The sequence below is a fragment of the Pollicipes pollicipes genome, unplaced genomic scaffold (genome assembly GCF_011947565.3).
Source record: "Pollicipes pollicipes isolate AB1234 unplaced genomic scaffold, Ppol_2.1 Scaffold_4881;HRSCAF=5763_pilon_pilon_pilon, whole genome shotgun sequence".
NCBI lineage: Eukaryota > Metazoa > Arthropoda > Thecostraca > Pollicipedomorpha > Pollicipedidae > Pollicipes > Pollicipes pollicipes.
The window spans coordinates 28,778,524-28,801,085 of NW_023596576.1; the positions used below are offsets into that span (position 1 = coordinate 28,778,524).

A 22,562-nucleotide genomic window follows, 5' to 3' on the forward strand; every position below is an offset into this window, starting at 1 on the left:
GAGTCGCCTGGGGTCACCAACTGGGGCCATCATGATTATTCCTTGCAGTTCACAGCCATGTCTTTCTCAACACTTCATATCTTCCTGTTTCTGAGCGTGATACCCGTGAACTCGCACTGGCCACTGCGCACCACCTATGACAATTTCACCCAGACATCTGGTCATACATGAACAACCCTCCTCATTAGCTGCGTTGTGCTGATGGTTAGCAACAAAATATGACCACTTGATCATAGTGGCCATGCAGCGACAAGTGTCCCAAGGACAAGTGGTCATTGGGTAGCACTCAGATTGCGCCGCTGACGTTGAACGGTGCTGGTACGTTGTTTAATTCGTTGAAAAATAGTGTATGTGTGCTGACTAGCCCCTCCGCATCATATTCCGGGTGCTTAGCCCATCTTCAACGCAGGACCCGCGTGATATCCTTCGCACGCTTTTGTTCCAAGCATTCAGTAGCTTGTCCGATGCAAATCGAGCAGCGGCAATAGCTTCATTGCGGGCCAAAGGTTGGAGAGGCAGACATGGGGGTTTCTAAAGGCTTCGGTACTTGGCCGGTGTGCAATGCGTTTCCGCAAAAGAACTGGTACGGCCAACTTTTTTCGTGGAAGCATAAAAATATCGAGCGATCAGACCATCACTTCAGGCGTAGGCAGGCATATCGTCTTGCTAACTCGGCTGTTTCTCCAGCGACGCCAGAGCTTGGAGTGAGGCAAATCGTAGCCAGTTTTTCCTTATCGCAGAATCCACCGATGGAATGTCCGATCCACCGGATGGCACGGATGGAAAATCCACCGAAAAATGAAGAGTGCATGGCGGCTTTAGCACTCGGGGAGGATCCCATGGGACCTAAACAGTCGCTTGATTATACAAAATGTATTCCTTCCATAGCCCAGCAGGTGCCGGCGTGAAGGTCACGCTGCCATCACATGCGTACATGTTGCTCGCTTGTCATCATCGCCGCTTTCCCTCTGCATCTAGGTCAAGTAACCATCAGTCTGTCTTGCTCGTCCTGTGACTAGTCAACTGCGAGGAGCCCCTTGAAGTCTTTTGCGATCCTCACAATATCCTGAGCCACCGCCAACAGCCCGGGGAGCAGCGCGGTCGTCTTGTGTTCCACGGCCTCCACGTCGACCACCAAATGGTGGACGTCATTCTCGGTGGCGACCACGGCCGCGTCGTCCAGCGGAAGCACCTGACTGAGCGCGTTCAGAACGAAGTCGAACGCGTGCTCCAAGGCCTCCAGCAGGCCGTCCAAGTCCTGCTTCCCACCTGGAGGCACGTAGCACATTCAAGTGCGGCAGTGTGGTTACACTCCCCGATGCCACTTGCCCTCGCCAAATATGAGTTGAATAAGCATACATAATTTCGATTCTTTAACATGCGTCTTTCATCAACATCTCCATTTTGAAATATTTAATGATACGCGTCAGTTCATTTTTTCATTCATTTCATTCATCACATCATTCATCAGTCAGACATGATCACACATGATCAGTCAGTTCATTCAGACGTCAGATATTCAATGAACGAGAGATGTCAGCGAAAGAACGCAGTCGTACAGGCAAACCCAATCCAAATCTGCGCTGTTTGTCTGTGCGCATTGAAATACGAAATTGTTCACGATCGTGAAAACGTATTCTGTCAGAAACAAGTTAACAAATTATTGGCTAGATATAAAGCCAATAATTATATAATGCATGTCAATCAATATTGCAAAACTTCGGTTAACATTCAAAACCCTAGCTCAGTTATGTATGGGCTGTATGACATCCCACACTGTATCATGTATGACATGCTACACTGTATCATGTATGACATCCCGCACTGAATTTACCCATAATTTCAGATTGTTTGGTTTCCGGACCGGGAGCCTCACGAGACCGGGACCAACAGACCTAGTGGTCTTCTATAATTCCGGATCACCAAAGGATAAGATAAGGTAAAGTCTACCACCGTGAAATATGCATAAAACACCACATCAGATCCTTAGTATGCCAATGCATCCAGCACACGTGGCATTTGGCGCAGGAGCACTTCAACGCAGGAGACTGCAGCGTGTAGGACACAAGCTGAGGGCAAGTGCTGAAAGTACGAATGACATTCATTCTTTTAATTGTATTCATAGCGGGTTAAACTACTCAGTTCATCAGTGATGCGAGTTCTCACATTGTCTAAGCATTGGATGACCCTACAGTGCTTCTGTTCAGCTATGACGCGACACAGTGCATACTGAGCTGGGAAGATAAGTACTGAGAACAGGTGCATTTGTAACACGACAATAAACGACTGAAAGCCCCCAACAATTTTGAAAAATGTTACGTCTTATCATGTCATGCTGCTTTTCTAGCTCGTTGCTAGGCGGGAAGAATCAATGAGCATTTGCTATGGCTAAAAACAATGAAAGCACGACGTGCTGTTCTGCCCACAATGCCAGCCATAATTCCCGTCGGAATTCATCGTCATTGCCGGAGGAGTTGATCAACAGTTATCCCATTCATCACATCAGCATATCTTCTCAACATTCGAATTCCATCGTTTCAATGACGCGTCTTAAACAATGTCTATGCGTTTCTTTGCGTACATTGCTACGACTGGCGCAAAGATAAAGTGGCACAAAGGAGAGCATCGCACTGGGGGCTGTGTACGCACCCCTGGTTAGGATGGGAGCTCCGCAGTCCTTCAGAATGTTCAGCACGTCCGTTAGGATCTTCTCCAGCGCGGTGTCGATGTCGGTGTGTCCGTGCTCGGCCGACTCGATGTCCTTGATGAGCGTGTCAATGTCAGCCTCAGCAGCCTTGATCTGGTCATCAGTCAGACCCAGCACCGGCCCCAGAGACTCGAGCAGCTTGTCCAAAAGACCCTCCAGCTGAGCCAACAGACCGTCCAGACCGGTCGGCGTGTCGTCAGCTGTAGACAGAGAACATGCAGCTAACGTATGGGGTCATACGTTTTGCCAAGACCGTGGACCTATTTGTTGAACTCTGCATTCGCAACCTGTGTTTAGGCACACAGCGTGCACTAAGGATCATGGCTTTGGAATCTCTCCGCCCTTTGATGTAATCGTCGAGCCTGATGTGTGTCGCTATAGATTTCAAGCACCTGTGACCCAATACTTACTGGGGTTGGTGTGGTCTATACCGAGGGCCCTCAGGATCTCGATGATGTCGGTAACCATGCTCTCGATTCCAGTGGAGATGTCAACGGTGCCGTGCTCCAGAGCCTCGACGTCGGCTACAAACTTGTCAAAGTTGGAGACGATGGCTCGACCTGATCCTGGGTCAGACCAATAATACGGGTCCGAGGATCGGCAGATACTTGTCCACGAGAGCTTGCAACTGCTCCAGAATCTTGTCAATGGGGCTCGGATCAGCTGCAAAGGGCAAGAAGAGAGAGAGAAGAGAGAGAGAGAGAGAGAGAGAGAGAGAGAGAGATAGAGAGAGAGCAGAGAGAGAGAGAAGATGAGAGAGTAGAGAGAGAGAGAGGGAGAGAAGAGAGAAAAGAGAGAGAGAGAGAGAGAGAGAGAGAGAGAGAGAGAGAGGAGAGGAAGAGAGAGAGAAGAGAAGAGAGAGAGAGAGCGAAGAGCGAAGAGAGAGAGAGAGAAGAGAAGAGAGAGAGAGAGAGAGATAAGATAGAGAGAGAGAGAGAGATAGAGAGAAGATGAGAGAGAGAAAGAGAGCTCTGCTAGAGAGAGAGAGAGAGAAGAGAGAGCGAGAGAGAGAGAGAGAGAGAGAGGAGAGAGGAGAGAGAGAGAGAGTAAATGTACGGCCCAGGAACATGCTACGTTCCATACCCAAAAGAATGTGTTTTTAAGAGCAATACACTCTTTTCTGGTTGATAAACACCTAATTACTGAACACTGCGAAACCAAGGCACATGTCTCTCATTGCTAATGAATGTATTGCAAAGCAAATGATTAAATGTATGCATAAAGAATAACAACAATAGAAAATGAGAAAGGAATATAAATAAATGTTAATAAAATGGTGAAATGTAATCATAACAAGAAACTGATGTTACGTCAACTTTGACATATTCACTATGATCCTGCACCAGCAAGGTGACTGGCGGTACCTAACCAAAGCACTCAACGAGCTTTTATCTCATACAGAAGCCTGACTTTGTGAAAGCCTTTAAACATCTGCCAGATAAACCGGCATTCCTCTCGAGATTTTAAGCTGCTACGAACATAGCCACCGTGAACGACGTCCTGTGCATATCCGAGTATGAAGCGCATCGCACAAACGGCTTTGAAATAATAATGACACGAGTAGAAATTCAAGCACATGTAAACAAGTAGCACAATTTAAAAGTCGGTGGGCAAAGTTCGTAAAAGCCTAAGTTTTCGTACTAACTTGTAGTGAAGTCAAGAAACACTTGAGGGTTGTTAGTTCCGGACTTATGGTCCCAAACACCTGAAAGCTAACATCTTTTCGTCGCCATTGCAATACTCAAGGATTTGGAGATACATAAGCGATTAGAGCAACGCAGGTCTCATGCATATTAACCTCAGTATTTGTGTGTGTTATCTCATGATGGCAGTGTTTGTTCACGAAGGTAATGTAAAATGGGTAGTGCTAACAATATGCGTACTGCTAGAAAGGATGGGAGCTCCGCAGTCCTTCAGAATGTTGAGCACGTCCGTCAGGATCTTCTCCAGCGCGGTGTCGATGTCGGTGTGTCCGTGCTCGGCCGACTTGATGTCCTTGATGAGCATGTCAATGTCAGCCTCAGCAGCCTTGATCTGGTCATCACTCAGGCCCAGCACGGGTCCCAGAGACTCGAGCAGCTTGTCCAGAAGACCCTCCAGCTGAGTCAACAGACCGTCCAGACCGGTCGGTGTGTCGTCAGCTGTGGGCAAGGAATATGCAGCTGATGCGCTTCTTCCGATGAAAGTTCAAGTTTTACGATTCATGAGGCCTTTTCAGTCTATCTGTCTGTCTGTCAATGTCTTCGCTGCGCCCCGCGTGTGTAGAATTGCATTCTAATCAACTGTGCATAAGCCCGATATATTACTCACTGGGGTTAGTGTGGTCTATACCCAGGGCCCTCAGGATCTCGATGATGTCGGTAACCATGCTCTCGATTCCGGTGGAGATGTCAACGGTGCCGTGCTCCAGAGCCTCGACGTCGGCTACAAACTTGTCAAAGTTGGAGACGATCGCATCAACCTGCTCCTGGGTCAGACCGATGATCGGTCCCAGGATCGGCAGATACTTGTCCACGAGAGCTTGCAGCTGCTCCAGGATCTTGTCAATGGGGTTCGGATCAGCTGCAGAATATGGTAGCTTGGGTAAATACAACTCGTGTAGAGAATTTGCTCATGTTTACAATGTACCATAATCCTGCCATGAAAGTGTGATTGTTGCCCCAGCACAAATGCTGTTGTCATAGGTTTTTCTAAACAGTTGGTGGGGAAACCCATCTTCCTTAGGGTATCGGACAAAACGGAGCTCCAATTGCTGCACGGGAGGTGTTTTTGAAAAGCAAATGTTCCACCAATTTCCTGTTCCATGTGGCTTTCCTGACTGTTGCTTCCTGTTGGTGGCAAATAATATTAATGCCACTTGTCACCTTGTTTAGAATCAAAGTAATGCTAATCGGCAAGTGTTTGCATGATACACAAAACTCTTCGATAGATCTTTAGCTTTCAATTTGAAGCATGCGTACTGAGTTTTCGCATTGACATATAATTATGGGCCGCATTGTGTGAGCAGCTTATGATTGCGTTGCAAAACAAAGACAATTCATAGACAATCGAGTATCAATAGCCTTATTTCTCGTAGAATTAGCAGGAGACGGGAAATATGAATGTGTTATCCGTTTAACCACCTTTACCGGAAGTTTTTTTTTACTGGTTTCATGGAGCCACGTCGCCGAATTATCACATCTATCTCTCCATTCTCCTGTTAAGTATTCGCGAATAAGGCTTTTGATACTGTCTCATCTGTATGCATAATGTGCCTCGCAAATGTACTCAACAAATTACGTAAAGATAATTTACACATTTAGTTAAGTAGTTCAACTTAAAGGGAACTCCTAAGATTTTGCTGTCATTTCAAATTGAATTAACAGTCCGAGTGACTTATCATCTGAACACATCATTTGCTACCGCCCAATGCGCGTCACCAGCCCGACTACAATCATGATAACGTTCAAGTAATGCTGGCTGATGGGCAAAAGGAGCAGCTTCCTCACTTGTAGATGCAATACATCTTGATGGCAGTACTTATCACGTGTGTTTATCTAGTGTTCGTGTGTACTAATGGTCTGCTATTTACATACTGGTGGCGGTGTACTCACCCCTGGAAAGAATAGGAGCTCCGCAGTCCTTCAGAATGTTGAGCACGTCCGTCAGGATCTTCTCTAGCGCGGTGTCGATGTCGGTGTGTCCGTGCTCGGCCGACTCGATGTCCTTGATGAGCATGTCAATGTCAGCCTCAGCAGCCTTAATCTGGTCATCAGTCAGACCCAACACCGGCCCCAGAGACTCGAGCAGCTTGTCCAGAAGACCCTCCAGCTTTGTCAACAGACCGTCCAGACCGGTCGGTGTGTCGTCAGCTGTGGACAGAGAGGTGCGGATGTCATCATTGTATCATGCATTGGAGAAGCGATTTGTTTGAAATGATAATATGTGTTCAAAATGTTATAAGCTGAGTCGTGAACTCGCAAAGTGTGTTTGGAAAACAGACGGTTCACTTTGAATCATGAGTTTCCAATCTAGCTATGCCGCAATGTAGTCGTCAAGCCCGATGGGCGAATATCCATATTCGTAGCAGCTGTGCCCAAGCGCATTTAATACTCACTGGGGTTGGTGTGGTCTATGCCCAGGGCCTTCAGGATCTCGATCATGTCGGTAACCATGCTCTCGATTCCAGTGGAGATGTCAACGGTGCCGTGCTCCAGAGCCTCGACGTCGGCTACAAACTTGTCAAAGTTGGAGACGACCGCATCGACCTGTTCCTGGGTCAGACCGATGATCGGTCCGAGGATCGGTAGATACTTGTCCACGAGAGCTTGCAGCTGCTCCAGAATCTTGTCAATAGGGCTCGGATCAGCTGCAAAGTGTGATATTGGGTGTGCGTTTACTGTGTTGGAAGTGTTGTCTTTGTCCTTCGACAAACCGCCAACATTATGGGCTCCCTTAAATCCTGCCACCAGCTTTCCTCTGTTGCGTAACGTGGTGTATGGACTGTACACGATGTTCCTCCATCACACTCGTAGCATTGCAAGCAATGTACTTTCCCGGACAAAACGCTCACGATCCTGCAATATCGTAAAGCACACTAGCACAAAAGCCTATCTGTCATGATTCCTGCAGTTCAAGATTTGGAGACCCATGAGGCCAGTCGTGGCATGTAAATGTCAAGTGTAATGACGTCTGTTCTTTCGTATCTGGGTATCAAGTGATAGTGCCTATTCATGATTAGAATGTGGTGACCATACTGGTGACAGTTTACTCACCTGTGGAAAGAATAGGAGCTCCGCAGTCCTTCAGAATATTCAGCACGTCCGTCAGGATCTTCTCTAGCGCGGTGTCGATGTCGGTGTGTCCGTGTTCGGCCGACTCGATGTCCTTGATGAGCGTGTCAATGTCAGCCTCAGCAGCCTTAATCTGGTCATCAGTCAGACCCAACACCGGCCCCAGAGACTCGAGCAGCTTGTCCAGAAGACCCTCCAGCTTTGTCAACAGACCGTCCAGACCGGTCGGTGTGTCGTCAGCTGTGGACAGAGAGGTGCGGATGTCATCATTGTATCATGCATTGGAGAAGCGATTTGTTTGAAATGATAATATGTGTTTAAAATGCTATAAGCTGAGTCGTGAACTCGCAAAGTGTGTTTGGAAAACAGACGGTTCACTTTGAATCATGAGTTTCCAATCTAGCTATGCCGCAATGTAGTCGTCAAGCCCGATGGGCGAATATTCATATTCGTAGCAGCTGTGCCTAAGCGCATTTAATACTCACTGGGGTTGGTGTGGTCTATACCGAGGGCCCTCAGGATCTCGATGATGTCGGTAACCATGCTCTCGATTCCAGTGGAGATGTCAACGGTGCCGTGCTCCAGAGCCTCGACGTCGGCTACAAACTTGTCAAAGTTGGAGACGACCGCATCGACCTGTTCCTGGGTCAGACCGATGATCGGTCCGAGGATCGGTAGATACTTGTCCACGAGAGCTTGCAGCTGCTCCAGAATCTTGTCAATAGGGCTCGGATCAGCTGCAAAGTGTGATATTGGGTGTGCGTTTACTGTGTTGGAAGTGTTGTCTTTGTCCTTCGACAAACCGCCAACATTATGGGCTCTCCTAAATCCTGCCACCAGCTTTCCTCTGTTGCGTAACGTGGTGTATGGACTGTACACGATGTTCCTCCATCGCACTCGTAGCATTGCAAGCAATGTACTTTCCCGGACAAAACGCTCGCGATCCTGCAATATCGTAAAGCACACTGTAGCACAAAAGCCTATCTGTCATGATTTCTGCAGTCCAAGATTTGGAGACCCATGAGGCCAGTCGTGGCATGTAAATGTCAAGTGTAATGACGTCTGTTCTTGCGTATCTGGGTATCAAGTGATAGTGCCTATTCATGATTAGAATGTGGTGACCATACTGGTGACAGTTTACTCACCTGTGGAAAGAATAGGAGCTCCGCAGTCCTTCAGAATATTCAGCACGTCCGTCAGGATCTTCTCTAGCGCGGTGTCGATGTCGGTGTGTCCGTGCTCGGCCGACTCGATGTCCTTGATGAGCGTGTCAATGTCAGCCTCAGCAGCCTTAATCTGGTCATCAGTCAGACCCAACACCGGCCCCAGAGACTCGAGCAGCTTGTCCAGAAGACCCTCCAGCTTTGTCAACAGACCGTCCAGACCGGTCGGTGTGTCGTCAGCTGTGGACAGAGAGGTGCGGATGTCATCATTGTATCATGCATTGGAGAAGCGATTTGTTTGAAATGATAATATGTGTTTAAAATGCTATAAGCTGAGTCGTGAACTCGCAAAGTGTGTTTGGAAAACAGACGGTTCACTTTGAATCATGAGTTTCCAATCTAGCTATGCCGCAATGTAGTCGTCAAGCCCGATGGGCGAATATTCATATTCGTAGCAGCTGTGCCTAAGCGCATTTAATACTCACTGGGGTTGGTGTGGTCTATACCGAGGGCCCTCAGGATCTCGATGATGTCGGTAACCATGCTCTCGATTCCGGTGGAGATGTCAACGGTGCCGTGCTCCAGAGCCTCGACGTCGGCTACAAACTTGTCAAAGTTGGAGACGACCGCATCGACCTGTTCCTGGGTCAGACCGATGATCGGTCCGAGGATCGGTAGATACTTGTCCACGAGAGCTTGCAGCTGCTCCAGAATCTTGTCAATAGGGCTCGGATCAGCTGCAAAGTGTGATATTGGGTGTGCGTTTACTGTGTTGGAAGTGTTGTCTTTGTCCTTCGACAAACCGCCAACATTATGGGCTCCCTTAAATCCTGCCACCAGCTTTCCTCTGTTGCGTAACGTGGTGTATGGACTGTACACGATGTTCCTCCATCGCACTCGTAGCATTGCAAGCAATGTACTTTCCCGGACAAAACGCTCGCGATCCTGCAATATCGTAAAGCACACTGTAGCACAAAAGCCTATCTGTCATGATTTCTGCAGTCCAAGATTTGGAGACCCATGAGGCCAGTCGTGGCATGTAAATGTCAAGTGTAATGACGTCTGTTCTTGCGTATCTGGGTATCAAGTGATAGTGCCTATTCATGATTAGAATGTGGTGACCATACTGGTGACAGTCTACTCACCTGTGGAAAGAATAGGAGCTCCGCAGTCCTTCAGAATATTCAGCACGTCCGTCAGGATCTTCTCTAGCGCGGTGTCGATGTCGGTGTGTCCGTGTTCGGCCGACTCGATGTCCTTGATGAGCGTGCCAATGTCAGCCTCAGCAGCCTTAATCTGGTCATCAGTCAGACCCAACACCGGCCCCAGAGACTCGAGCAGCTTGTCCAGAAGACCCTCCAGCTTTGTCAACAGACCGTCCAGACCGGTCGGTGTGTCGTCAGCTGTGGACAGAGAGGTGCGGATGTCATCATTGTATCATGCATTGGAGAAGCGATTTGCTTGAAATGATAATATGTGTTCAAAATGTTATAAGCTGAGTCGTGAACTCGCAAAGTGTGTTTGGAAAACAGACGGTTCACTTTGAATCATGAGTTTCCAATCTAGCTATGCCGCAATGTAGTCGTCAAGCCCGATGGGCGAATATCCATATTCGTAGCAGCTGTGCCCAAGCGCATTTAATACTCACTGGGGTTGGTGTGGTCTATGCCCAGGGCCTTCAGGATCTCGATCATGTCGGTAACCATGCTCTCGATTCCAGTGGAGATGTCAACGGTGCCGTGCTCCAGAGCCTCGACGTCGGCTACAAACTTGTCAAAGTTGGAGACGACCGCATCGACCTGTTCCTGGGTCAGACCGATGATCGGTCCGAGGATCGGTAGATACTTGTCCACGAGAGCTTGCAGCTGCTCCAGAATCTTGTCAATAGGGCTCGGATCAGCTGCAAAGTGTGATATTGGGTGTGCGTTTACTGTGTTGGAAGTGTTGTCTTTGTCCTTCGACAAACCGCCAACATTATGGGCTCTCCTAAATCCTGCCACCAGCTTTCCTCTGTTGCGTAACGTGGTGTATGGACTGTACACGATGTTCCTCCATCACACTCGTAGCATTGCAAGCAATGTACTTTCCCGGACAAAACGCTCACGATCCTGCAATATCGTAAATCACACTGTAGCACAAAAGCCTATCTGTCATGATTCCTGCAGTTCAAGATTTGGAGACCCATGAGGCCAGTCGTGGCATGTAAATGTCAAGTGTAATGACGTCTGTTCTTGCGTATCTGGGTATCAAGCGATAGTGCCTATTCATGATTAGAATGTGGTGACCATACTGGTGACAGTTTACTCACCTGTGGAAAGAATAGGAGCTCCGCAGTCCTTCAGAATATTCAGCACGTCCGTCAGGATCTTCTCTAGCGCGGTGTCGATGTCGGTGTGTCCGTGTTCGGCCGACTCGATGTCCTTGATGAGCGTGTCAATGTCAGCCTCAGCAGCCTTAATCTGGTCATCAGTCAGACCCAACACCGGCCCCAGAGACTCGAGCAGCTTGTCCAGAAGACCCTCCAGCTTTGTCAACAGACCGTCCAGACCGGTCGGTGTGTCGTCAGCTGTGGACAGAGAGGTGCGGATGTCATCATTGTATCATGCATTGGAGAAGCGATTTGTTTGAAATGATAATATGTGTTTAAAATGCTATAAGCTGAGTCGTGAACTCGCAAAGTGTGTTTGGAAAACAGACGGTTCACTTTGAATCATGAGTTTCCAGTCCAGCTATGCCTCAACGTAGTCGTCAAGCCCGATGGGCGAATATCCATATTCGTAGCAGCTGTGCCTAAAGCGCATTTAATACTCACTGGGGTTGGTGTGGTCTATACCGAGGGCCCTCAGGATCTCGATGATGTCGGTAACCATGCTCTCGATTCCAGTGGAGATGTCAATGGTGCCGTGCTCCAGAGCCTCGACGTCGGCTACAAACTTGTCAAAGTTGGAGACGACCGCATCGACCTGTTCCTGGGTCAGACCGATGATCGGTCCGAGGATCGGTAGATACTTGTCTACGAGAGCTTGCAGCTGCTCCAGAATCTTGTCAATGGGGCTCGGGTCGGCTGCGGAAGATGGTAATGGGCGTGAATGGACTGTGTAAAGAAGTCATTGATGCATATACAAGAGCATATGTTTGCAGCACGACATCGGTTCTGCCGTGTCATGTTACCGCTTTGCAAACGCCGCTAAGTTGGGCTCTCCAAAATTTCCCACCAGCATCCAATTGTTTTACGATGTTGTACGTAAACGGTATGGCTTTTTTGCGCACCTAGCGTTGTATAGAATGCAATCCATGAGAAAGGCACCCCACTAGACTCAGGCACCCCGCATAGATCCTCACCGTTGCACTTGTTGATTGATGATGTCAAATTTATAACAACTCGAAAAATGGGCACTCTGCCAGATTTTAGCTTACTGTTAATAGAGCCTGTTGAGTGATTTGTTGTGCGTACGTCCATGCCTCGACCATATGGTACGAACAGTATTACATTAATATGTGGGCCAAGGAGCGATTTAATGGGTTGTAAAGGAGTTTGTATTGATCACAAAACCGCACTTTTCGTGTCTGTTTTTCAAACAATATTGCACCTACATGACTAGTTTGTGATATCCGTACTGGTGACAGTGTACGCACCCCTGGAAAGGATGGGAGCTCCGCAGTCCTTCAGAATGTTGAGCACGTCCGTCAGGATCTTCTCCAGCGCGGTGTCGATGTCGGTGTGTCCGTGCTCGGCCGACTCGATGTCCTTGATGAGCATGTCAATGTCAGCCTCAGCAGCCTTGATCTGGTCATCAGTCAGACCCAGCACCGGTCCCAAGGACTCGAGCCCCTTGTCCAGTAGGCTTTCCAGCTGAGTCAGCAGGCCGTCCAGACCGGTCGGCGTGTCGTCAGCTGCGGACAGAAAACATGCAGCTGATGTATATGGTTGGCTAGGAGCTTGGAGCTATTGGCTAGGTTGGCTAGGAGCTATCATATGGTTGGCTAGGAGCTTGGAACTATTTGCTGGACTCTACATTTGCTGTGCGTAAAAAAACTGTATAAAAAGTACAGTGTGCACTAACGACCATGACTTACGAATCTTTTCGTCGTTTGATGTCTCCGTCGAACCTGATGTGCGTCAATGTACATTTCAAGAAGTTGTGACCGAATACTTACTGGGGTTGGTGTGGTCTATGCCCAGAGCCCTCAGGATCTCAATGATGTCGGTAACCATGCTCTCGATTCCGGTGGAGATGTCAACGGTGCCGTGCTCCAGAGCCTCGACGTCGGCTACAAACTTGTCAAAGTTGGAGACGACCGCATCAACCTGTTCCTGGGTCAGACCGATGATCGGTCCCAGGATCGGCAGATACTTGTCTACGATGGCCCTCAGCTCCTCCAGGATTTTATCCACGGGGGTCGGGTCGGCTGCAAGAATGATTGTTGTCAACGCGCAGATGGTCGGACCGGCGCTTTGTCGGCCCCGTTGGGTATGGGAAAGGGAGCTGGTTATTGAAATATGGTCCCCTGCCCACCGCTTCTTGACGTGTTTGTGCATGAAAAGTTTGCCTACATGCGCTCGGGTGGGGCGTCAAAATGACCCCCTGCCCGAAGGTTTTTCCAAAATGGTTTTCGAAAGGCGCGACGTAGCCTCGCCATTTTGGCACAGCTGTAGAGAATTGAACAGCGGATCGTTCGATAGAATATTAGATGTACCATGTAAGGTCGCTGACCTATGGCGGGTCAAAGTCAGGCTATGGTTTCAGCGAAGGCAATTTCTAAAAAGTCGTTCAGTCTGATGCAACAACGGGGCGTTTTGACGAAGCCATGCATCTCTGAGATGCTTTCTTAGCCAATACAAGTATTGAATGAGCAAATAACGTTGATCTCAGGTCAGGTATGAAGGCCAAACCAAGGTCAAAACCAACCTGTTTTATTACTCCAGGGCTTGCTGTATAGGAAAAATTTATGGTGCTTATTTAGAATTTATTGGTAGCAGGAACCGCATTATACATCTTCTATTGACTTGTAAGAGGTCGTAATAGATTAATGACCTTAGATGACCCAGGTCGACATTTTTTAGGAGCATGCTGCCTAGCGTAATTTGTCTTGCTTATTCAAATGCAAAACTCAGAGCAGCCTGGCATGATTTTGTCACTTTGACCTTAAAAAAGGCAAGTAAGGTCCCTGACCTTAAATGAGCTTGTGATCTTTCGCTTAGAAACAGTTATCTAGGTTCCGGAGGCACTTTGGAGGCCAAGCTAGAATTTGACCTTGTTTAACCTTATTTTACCCGAAGGTTATGACTTAGGATTCTCAAACTTTGATCTAAGTGAGTTCACGTAAAGGTCAACACACCCTGCAAATTTGGCGTCTCTAGCTTTCCTAGTTCTTGAGATCTTAGGCGGGACAAATTGACCCCCACCCGAGAGAAGGGTATCTAGCCGGCCACCCGGGCGCGTGTTGGTAGAAACTTTAGTAGTGACTTATATCGCTGTAACGTGATGTAACATGTTGGTAAAGTTGTGTGATGTAACTGTATCAGCCCTCATGGTTACAACTGGATGTGAGAAGGTTTCCTGTTGTTGATCATTACCACTGTGTGGCAGGATGCTTCCAATACGTAGCAAAGCTAGCGTTTAGATTTCGTGCATACTGACAGAGCTAATACATTGCCGGGCCACGCGCCGCACTTGTCTCTACGAGACTAGTGGTTGGCTCTTCTTACCGTGTGATACACTGCGTAAATTGGGAAGTTTGATAAAAGCTCGTGATGTCAGCAGCGTCAGACATAGTCTGATAAACTAGCAAGGCGAGTGGCTCTATCCTCCGTGACGTCCTTGCTCTGTACTCACAGGTGGTTTCTATACAAGAAATGTTACCACGTTTTAAGCACCTGCTGACTACAAAGTCAAACTCACATTGACCCTGTCCATGTGCATCACAGGTGCAAGACATCAGTTCTGTGGTTCCGGCACGGAACAGTAACATTTGTAATAAAGGGTGTCTGGGCTGCGATTGCAAGGTGGTTCACCCTGCTTGGAAATGCTAGTGTGAAACAAAATCGTTGTAGCCGGTATTACGGTTGGTACCAGCCCTTCCATCCCGGTCTATGCCAGTGCTCTTGCATCTTTTTGCTCCCTGCATGCAATCGGTACTGGTTGGAAATGAAAAAAGGACATGTCCACCGCGCGTTAATATCAATTCTGAAACCGCCTCAACTAGCCGGAAACGGCTCAACGTACACCAAAACGTAGCCTCTTCCGAGGAATAGCGGCCCCTCGGCCTTCCGGAATCCGATGTACGTACTGGAGTCGCTGGACGCTAGGTGGTCGGTCGGTATGCCAAAGTCGCCCAAGATCTTGAGGATGTCGAGCAGGATGGCCTCCAGACCTCCGTCCACGTCAATCTGGCCGTCGCCCAGGGCACGGATGTCAGCCATCAGCACGTGAAGGTCGGCCTCCACCTGCTTGGTCTGGTCGTAGTCGAGCCCCATGAAGACGCCGACGATGTCGAGCACGGCGTTGAGCGCTTCCTCCAGCCAAAAGAGCACCTCGTCGAGTGTGGTCGGAGCGTCCGTGGCTGCCGTCAGAACCCAGGTTTAGCAACCAGGGCCATCCCATCTAGCATACGTGTCTGTGTCTGCATCACGCGGAAGAACGGGCCGGTCCGACCGAAACATTTCCGTTGAAGGGGCTTTCGCCCTGGCAGATGCCTTTCAGGCACGCTCTGAGACAGGATCCTTGATGTTTGGGAGCTTCCGACTTTGTCTGCGAATAGCCTGCTCCGAACGCTACCGCCGGACATTGAATTGGACTCTAGCCACTTATTTATGACCTACCCAGGCCAGCTGCATCCTTCGTCACATGCATCCTTTTACGGTAAACTCACAGGGAACTGTGACATCCACTCCGAAGGCCTCTAGAACATGTAGGATGTCGGTGCAGATGTCGATGACGCCGTCGGCGATCTCAATTGTGCCGTGCTCCATGCCCTCGATGTCGGCGACGAACTTGTCGAAATTGGTTATGATGGATTCGTACTCTTCTTTGGTGATGCCGATCGCCGGGCCGATAATTGGCATGTAGGTGTCCACGACGTGCTTCAGCTCCTCCAAGATCAAGTCGATGACCGACGGAGCCGCTGATGACATGCCGTTGCCGCTCAGTAATAAATTCATGCACCAAACAGATGATGATGATAGCATACGTTTTGGCAATTCCCTTGTGCACGTAGACCATCTCTGGTAGAGTATTCTTTATACGCTTGGTTAACCAAATGTTCAGTTGGTCTGGTTGCTGTAAACGATTTGGTGGTAATGCGGTGGGACCCTTAGCCCTTTGTGCACGAAACAAAAGCAAAAGTTTTCAAATTGTGCTACGCTACCAGACGGTAATACTGTAAGTATTTCAACTGACAGCTGTGTTCAGTCGCAGCCCTGCGATCATGCCCGTTTCCAAGGCTGTGTCTCGGTTACCTTCTACTAACAGCTCTCCTGTGATTATTGTCCATCCACTGCCGCTGTGGTGTTTTATCTCATAAACGAAATGGCCAGCTACCAGCTAAAGCCACGTCGACATGCAAAGTGGCGTTACCTGCGAATATGGCACGCTCACTCATTCGATACCAGACTTGAATAATGCACCAACAAAGTATGGTACTACCACATACTCTCCCTGCGTACTGGTAAGTACCTCAGCATTCCACTTACTGGTGCCCTGAACGTCGAAACTAAGGCTGGTCTGGATGCCGAATTCGTGCAGGATCTTGACGAGGTCCATCAGCACGGTCTCCAGACCGCCGTCCACGTCGACGTCGCCGTGCTCGATGGCCTCGATGTCCTTGATAAGGGTGTCGATGTCTGCCTCGGCGGCCTTGATCTGGTCGTCGGTCAGGCCCAGGATCGGGCCCAAAAGCCCGAGCACGGTATCCAGTGCAGATTCCAGCTGGGCCAACAAACCGTCGAGCGCGGTCGGCGTATCGTCAGCTGGAGACGAGTGGGGCGTGTGAGTGAACGTGACGCAGCGACACAGCGGTAGGATAGAGGAGAGTCTGCCTCCCGTTTGTTTACTCAGCCAAGCTTGCAAAACTGACATGTGTGATGTGTTAGAAACCAGTTTATAATTTATGGTCGTGTTATCGAATGCATGCGTTGAACATGCATTCCCGGGCAAATCTGGGCAAGGTACCTTAATCTGCCCACATGTAGAGCAGGTCTGGGTTATGAAAATCAGGAACATTGGATGTCTCCAAAGCTATGGACAGCTAGTGCCGCCTTCCAATACTCGCGCATAAGAATGCCACCGTGAAGCCAACTGCATTGTCCGAGGCAAGAAATACTTAAAGTGGACTGTCACTTAACAAACCACGTGGGTTACGCCTCCGCTCAGGTTGCGATACCGACCGTACTCACTAGGCGCATTGTAGTCAATACCGAGGATCTTCAGAATCTCGAGGATGTCAGTGATCATAGCTTCGAGGCCGTCGGTTGTTGGCACCTGGCCGTGCTCCAGCGCCTCCACGTCCGCCACGAACTTGTCGAACTGCTTGCGCGCCTCCAGAGCCTGCTTCTCCGTCAGGCCTATGATTGGCCCAAGGATGGGCAAGTACTTGTCCACCAACGACTGCAGCTCCTCCAGGATCTTGTCCAGAAAAGACACGGGCGCTGTAGAGTGGAGGATGCAAGTGAGGAGGGTTGTATGACAGTGGCGTTCTAATGAATTTTGGCCAGGCTGGAAAGGCTCATAAGTTTCTGAATTATTTGTGCCCCGATGAGTAAGGCGTTCCTGTCTCTTACCGTGGCCTAGCAAGTTTGGGGCTTTGTTTCGTGTTGACAACCTTAGAGGACTATTGGCCAGGGTATTCTCATACTGGCGTTGGTATCCACACATTGAAAGACATATTTCTGAAAGTTGTAGGTTTTTAAGCTGCGTTAATTTCGAAAGCGTTTTCGTCCTTTTCATTGCATGTGGGTGCAATTGGGTGCCATGTATGCAGACTTCTTACCTAAGACATGTGCCCCTCACATGAGCTCCACCCTCACCTCACTCATAGCGACTTTCACCCGCACTTACTGGTGACGTCCAGCTGCTCTCCATCCTGGACTGCGCCAGCTGGTGCAGCACAACGAGCACTTCGGAGAGCACGGCGTGCAGGGCCGGCCTCGACATCAGTGGTGCCTGCGGCAAGAGCGCGCAGTCCCTGCGCCGCCTCGTGAGCGGCGGTCACCAGAGCTTGGGCCGCCTCAGCCGACCCGTGCTGCTGCAGCAGGGTGTGTGCTTGCCACTCGGCCGCTGCTATGAGGCCGTGCAGGCGGCTGACGGCTGTGTCAGCGGGGTAGGGTTAGGGGGGACAGTGTCAGGGGACATGGAGCTGGCGCGGACGCGGTCAGCGGGGCAGGGTTAGGGGGGACAGTGTCAGGGACATGGAGCTGGCGCGGACGCGGTCAGCGGGGCAGGGTTAGGGGGGACAGTGTCAGGGACATGGAGCTGGCGCGGACGCGGTCAGCGGGGCAGGGTTAGGGGGGACAGTGTCAGGGGACATGGAGCTGGGCGCGGACGCGGTCAGCGGGGCAGGGTTAGGGGGACAGTGTCAGGGACATGGAGCTGGCGCGGACGCGGTCAGCGGGGCAGGGTTAGGGGGGACAGTGTCAGGGACATGGAGCTGGCGCGGACGCGGTCAGCGGGGCAGGGTTAGGGGGGACAGTGTCAGGGACATGGAGCTGGCGCGGACGCGGTCAGCGGGGCAGGGTTAGGGGGGACAGTGTCAGGGACATGGAGCTGGCGCGGACGCGGTCAGCGGGCAGGGTTAGGGGGGACAGTGTCAGGGACATGGAGCTGGCGCGGACGCGGTCAGCGGGGCAGGGTTAGGGGGGACAGTGTCAGGGACATGGAGCTGGCGCGGACGCGGTCAGCGGGGCAGGGTTAGGGGGACAGTGTCAGGGACATGGAGCTGGCGCGGACGCGGTCAGCGGGGCAGGGTTAGGGGGACAGTGTCAGGGACATGGAGCTGGCGCGGACGCGGTCAGCGGGGCAGGGTTAGGGGGACAGTGTCAGGGACATGGAGCTGGCGCGGACGCGGTCAGCGGGGCAGGGTTAGGGGGGACAGTGTCAGGGACATGAAGCTGGCGCGGACGCGGTCAGCGGGGCAGGGTTAGGGGGGACAGTGTCAGGGACATGGAGCTGGCGCGGACGCGGTCAGCGAGGCAGGGTTAGGGGGGACAGTGCCAGGTGTGTAGAACGGATCAAACCCCGTTTGGATACCTCCGAGAGGCAGTATTGGGGGCAAAACGTATGATGAAATGCAAATGCAAACTGCCTTTTAAAGCTGCCTGTGACGCTGCAGTCTGCAGTATCGCGATTGTTGTTACCAACGAAATCTAGTCCCAGGTTTGGGTGGCAGGCTGTCATGATGTTACACAGATAAACAGTGGCTACACTTTGTGTCTACCGTGAATGGGGAGATCTTGGATATTGGACTGTTATGCCGTGGAATCCAAAAACATGGGAGAGCAGTCTCCTCTTCAGTCTGCTTGTTGACCGTTGATTATTAAAAAAGGCCCTTATTGGAAGTATTTGAATGGCATCACCCCACGTGGCGAAATTATGAACCGAACCATATTCGCAGGTGCCGTTTGCCGACGGCATCCGTTTCACTCACTTTGGTCCTGCTTCTGGGTCTTCAGGCTCCGCATGCGTGACTCGATCAGGCGGACCGTGTCAAGCACTCCTCGCACATTCTTTTCGGCGTCGAGGGTCTGGCGGCTCGGGTACGGAACTGAAACTCAAAACCGACGAAGTCCAGTCCCAGTTCCGATTTAGGCTTGGAGATGTTTGGTTACGAATATCTCCACTTCATTTCCCAAGTTTTAATTGTTGAAATCCAACGGGTTCCCAGATGTTTTCAGCTGCCTATGTTTTCACTTCACTGCAAGCACACTGAAGCTACCCTATCCCTTCCCGCTATGGATTTGAGAGGAAAGTCAGTGTTCCGGCAAACATGTGCAGCATTCACCTCCGCGCTCCCCCTTACAAAAACCCTGTGTGGGACACTACACGTTATGCTATGTTCAGTGAAATCATATACACCATTGGTAAATAAGTTCAAGGCATCGAAGAAGCTATAAAACTTTTACGGACGGCACTTTTGGCCGCCACGAACAATCTGGCTTGGGTTAGTTTTCATCAATAATAGCCGACCTCCGTACATTTATTACGAGTACGGTCCATTGCTGGACTCCTAGGGACTTGGTCAGAACAACTATGTATTGCTGGCACGACACGTTGCATGGCAAGGACGGCCATCAGATGCACTGCTGAAGCCGACGAGAGATCACGTGCCACGTCTTGCTGTGCGTCCTCTTGTTCTCGACACCAGTCACTGCCGCGCTTCACTGGTGCCAACGCAACTTACGCGGCTTTCGTATCGTCGCCGACGACACGAGGACCACAAGGAGGGCTGCCGCGATCAGCCGCATCTTGGCTCCGCTGGTGGGTCAGAGTGGCAGAGTCGACCCCGACGCTGCTTATATGTGGGGGACGCTCACAGGTGGGCGCGTCCCACACGATGACCCTTATCAGTGTTGCAACTCCTGCCAAAGGGCTCAGCTGTGCTCTCACGGCGCGACATGGTCTGGCTGACTCAACAGCGATATGACTTCAATATGCAGTTGCCTTTGCTCGTGGTTTTTCCCTTGAAAGATCCATGGGCCTGCTGAGCTCCTTTCGTTGTTGGTGATTTGCTATCTGACGTATCGCAAATACTGACGTTAATTTTTTGCGATGGCTGTTTCCCCAATCGTGAAGAGATACGTGTCGTGGTAACGAATGCCTTTGTACACCCTGAATAGATGCATTCTGTCAGTGATTCCCGAGATGGATTCCCACTGCCTTGGTTGCTGAGATAAGCTTCCTATAAGAAATGAGGACCTTGTGTTCTTAGTTGTTCTGTGTGAAGGCCTGGCATGCTGAAAGTTTCTGATGCTCCTAAATGTAGGGGACTCCATTTAAAAGAGGATGTCGAACAGTCCTTGTGATATCTGAAGGAAATGCTCAATGTTTCGCTCCCTCGCGATCACGACTGCATCCTTACCATAGGCGCTGCTGAAAATGCTTGGAAGTTTCACGTGTTATCTCAGTGATCCCTTGGTATATTTGAAATCAGCTGCGTTCAGCATAGAACTAATTATTGCTGGGATGGCTAGGGCTTGTGGTAGTCTTGTCCAATTCTAAGGCTAAAATTGCGCAATTAGCCCCCGTTGACAATAGATGGAGAACTATTGAAAATATTCCTTGAACCATGCGCATAAGATTGATGTGACTGCAAACAGATGCGCTCAACGTTGCAAAGTAGTTTTTGCACTGTTTAAACGCTGCATTGAATGCGCACGCCATGTGGAAGAGCTATCAAATTCCAGCAACGGTACAGCCCGCCGAAAAAGAACAAACCATATTCTGTAAGCAGGTAAATGACAACTGGTGATTCTACAAGTGTACAATTCAAATGGCGTCTGGAGAAACAACCAACAGCAGAAATATTTTCCCAACACAAAGTGCCAGAGTAGGAACTGTCGACCTCCTCACCTCGCCGGGCATCACACTTCCCAATGCTCGCGAGAAAGAGAGGAGAGAGAGAGAGAAGAGAGAGAGAGAGAGAGAGAGAGAGAGAGAGAGAGAGAGAGAGAGAGAGAGAGAGAGAGAGAGAGAGAGAGGGGAGAGAGAAGGAGAGAGAGAGGGAGAGAGCGAGAGAGAGAAGGGAGAGAGAGAAAGAAAGAGAAGAGAGAAGAGAGAGAGAGAGAGAGAGAGAGAGAGGAGAGAGGGAGGAGCATGCGAGAGAAAGGGGATCAGATGCCAGCTAGAAGGCGATCAAAGAAACAAATCAGCCTAGACCAAGACAGCCACTGTCAACCCCAAAAATGTCATTTTCATATTCAAGGATTTGGCTCAGCTTTTCAATTGTATGGATTTGTTTACCTAAATCGAACGCTAGGCAGTAAACTCCGCGCAGGTCATCAAATTCCAGGTAGGATCTACATTTCAGGTAGATCACATAATTTGTGTGGGGAAATTTAGCGTGCTCGGCACGATCTTCCGTACTCTATAACATCAACAGACCTTTAAAACCCTGCCACCACCTGCCAACATCATCCGAGTCAGCGGAAGATGGAGAACGCTTAAAGCGACTCGAGCCCATCCAGCGTCGGGTGGGTAAATGTGAGCACAGAGGCTCTAACCGCATGAGCCACCAAGCACCGCATGAGCCACCACCATTTTTAAAATGATAACTCATTTTTTCAGTTGTGTTGCTCCCCACGATATTCTTTGTCTGCCCGTATTTGTTGGGGAAATGCAGGTTGTGCCTTCTTGTGAACTTCGATTTACGTAAATAGTAGAAGTGCCGCGATGAAAAGACGTAGTTCACCACAGCTACTGCGGGACGGGCAAATGAACAGACGCTTCGAACTGGTCACCTTAGGTCCTGCCACACGGTGTACTGACGTTCCTGGTGGCACCGCTGCTGCGGGACGGGCAAACGAACAGATGCTCCGAACTGGTCACCTTAGGTCCTGCCACATGGTGTACTGACGTTCCTGGTGGCACCGCTACTGCGGAGCGGGCGAATGAACAGACGCTCCGAACTGGTCACCTTAGGTCCTGCCACATGGTGTACTGACGTTCCTGGTGGCACCGCTCTTGCGCAGTTACCACGACTGAGGCCAGGCGATCGGCGGCGGTAGGCGGTGGCGGCGGCGGTCGCAAAAATTGCCCAAAATATCCCAATACCAAAATATCCAAAATATCCCACAGGTGAGATGAGCATTGCGTTCCTCGCGGGCGTTGTAATGTCATACCATGGTGAGGTGATTTCGCACGTTTTTGTGCTTATGCAGGATAAATGTGTGAAGGTAGATGTGCAGGGAGGCTTCTGCACAAGATCGTG

At 50.0% G+C, this 22,562-nt stretch overlaps 1 protein-coding gene across 1 annotated transcript; it reads right to left on the minus strand.

The window, feature by feature from the left end:
• Positions 1-3,278: 3,278 nt before the first annotated feature.
• Positions 3,279-20,111, minus strand: LOC119100220 (uncharacterized). The gene is made up of 18 exons (XM_037223330.1): positions 20,037-20,111; positions 19,284-19,400; positions 17,699-17,947; positions 17,038-17,289; positions 16,336-16,611; positions 12,801-13,052; positions 10,951-11,208; positions 10,291-10,542; positions 9,788-10,045; positions 9,128-9,379; positions 8,625-8,882; positions 7,965-8,216; positions 7,462-7,719; positions 6,804-7,055; positions 6,301-6,558; positions 5,018-5,269; positions 4,591-4,848; positions 3,279-3,370 (listed from the first exon to the last, which is right to left on the minus strand). The coding sequence occupies exons 1-18, from the start codon at positions 20,098-20,100 to the stop codon at positions 3,279-3,281; spliced, it is 4,110 nt and encodes a 1,369-aa protein (XP_037079225.1). The 5' UTR covers positions 20,101-20,111.
• Between the last annotated feature and the right edge of the window lie 2,451 nt (positions 20,112-22,562).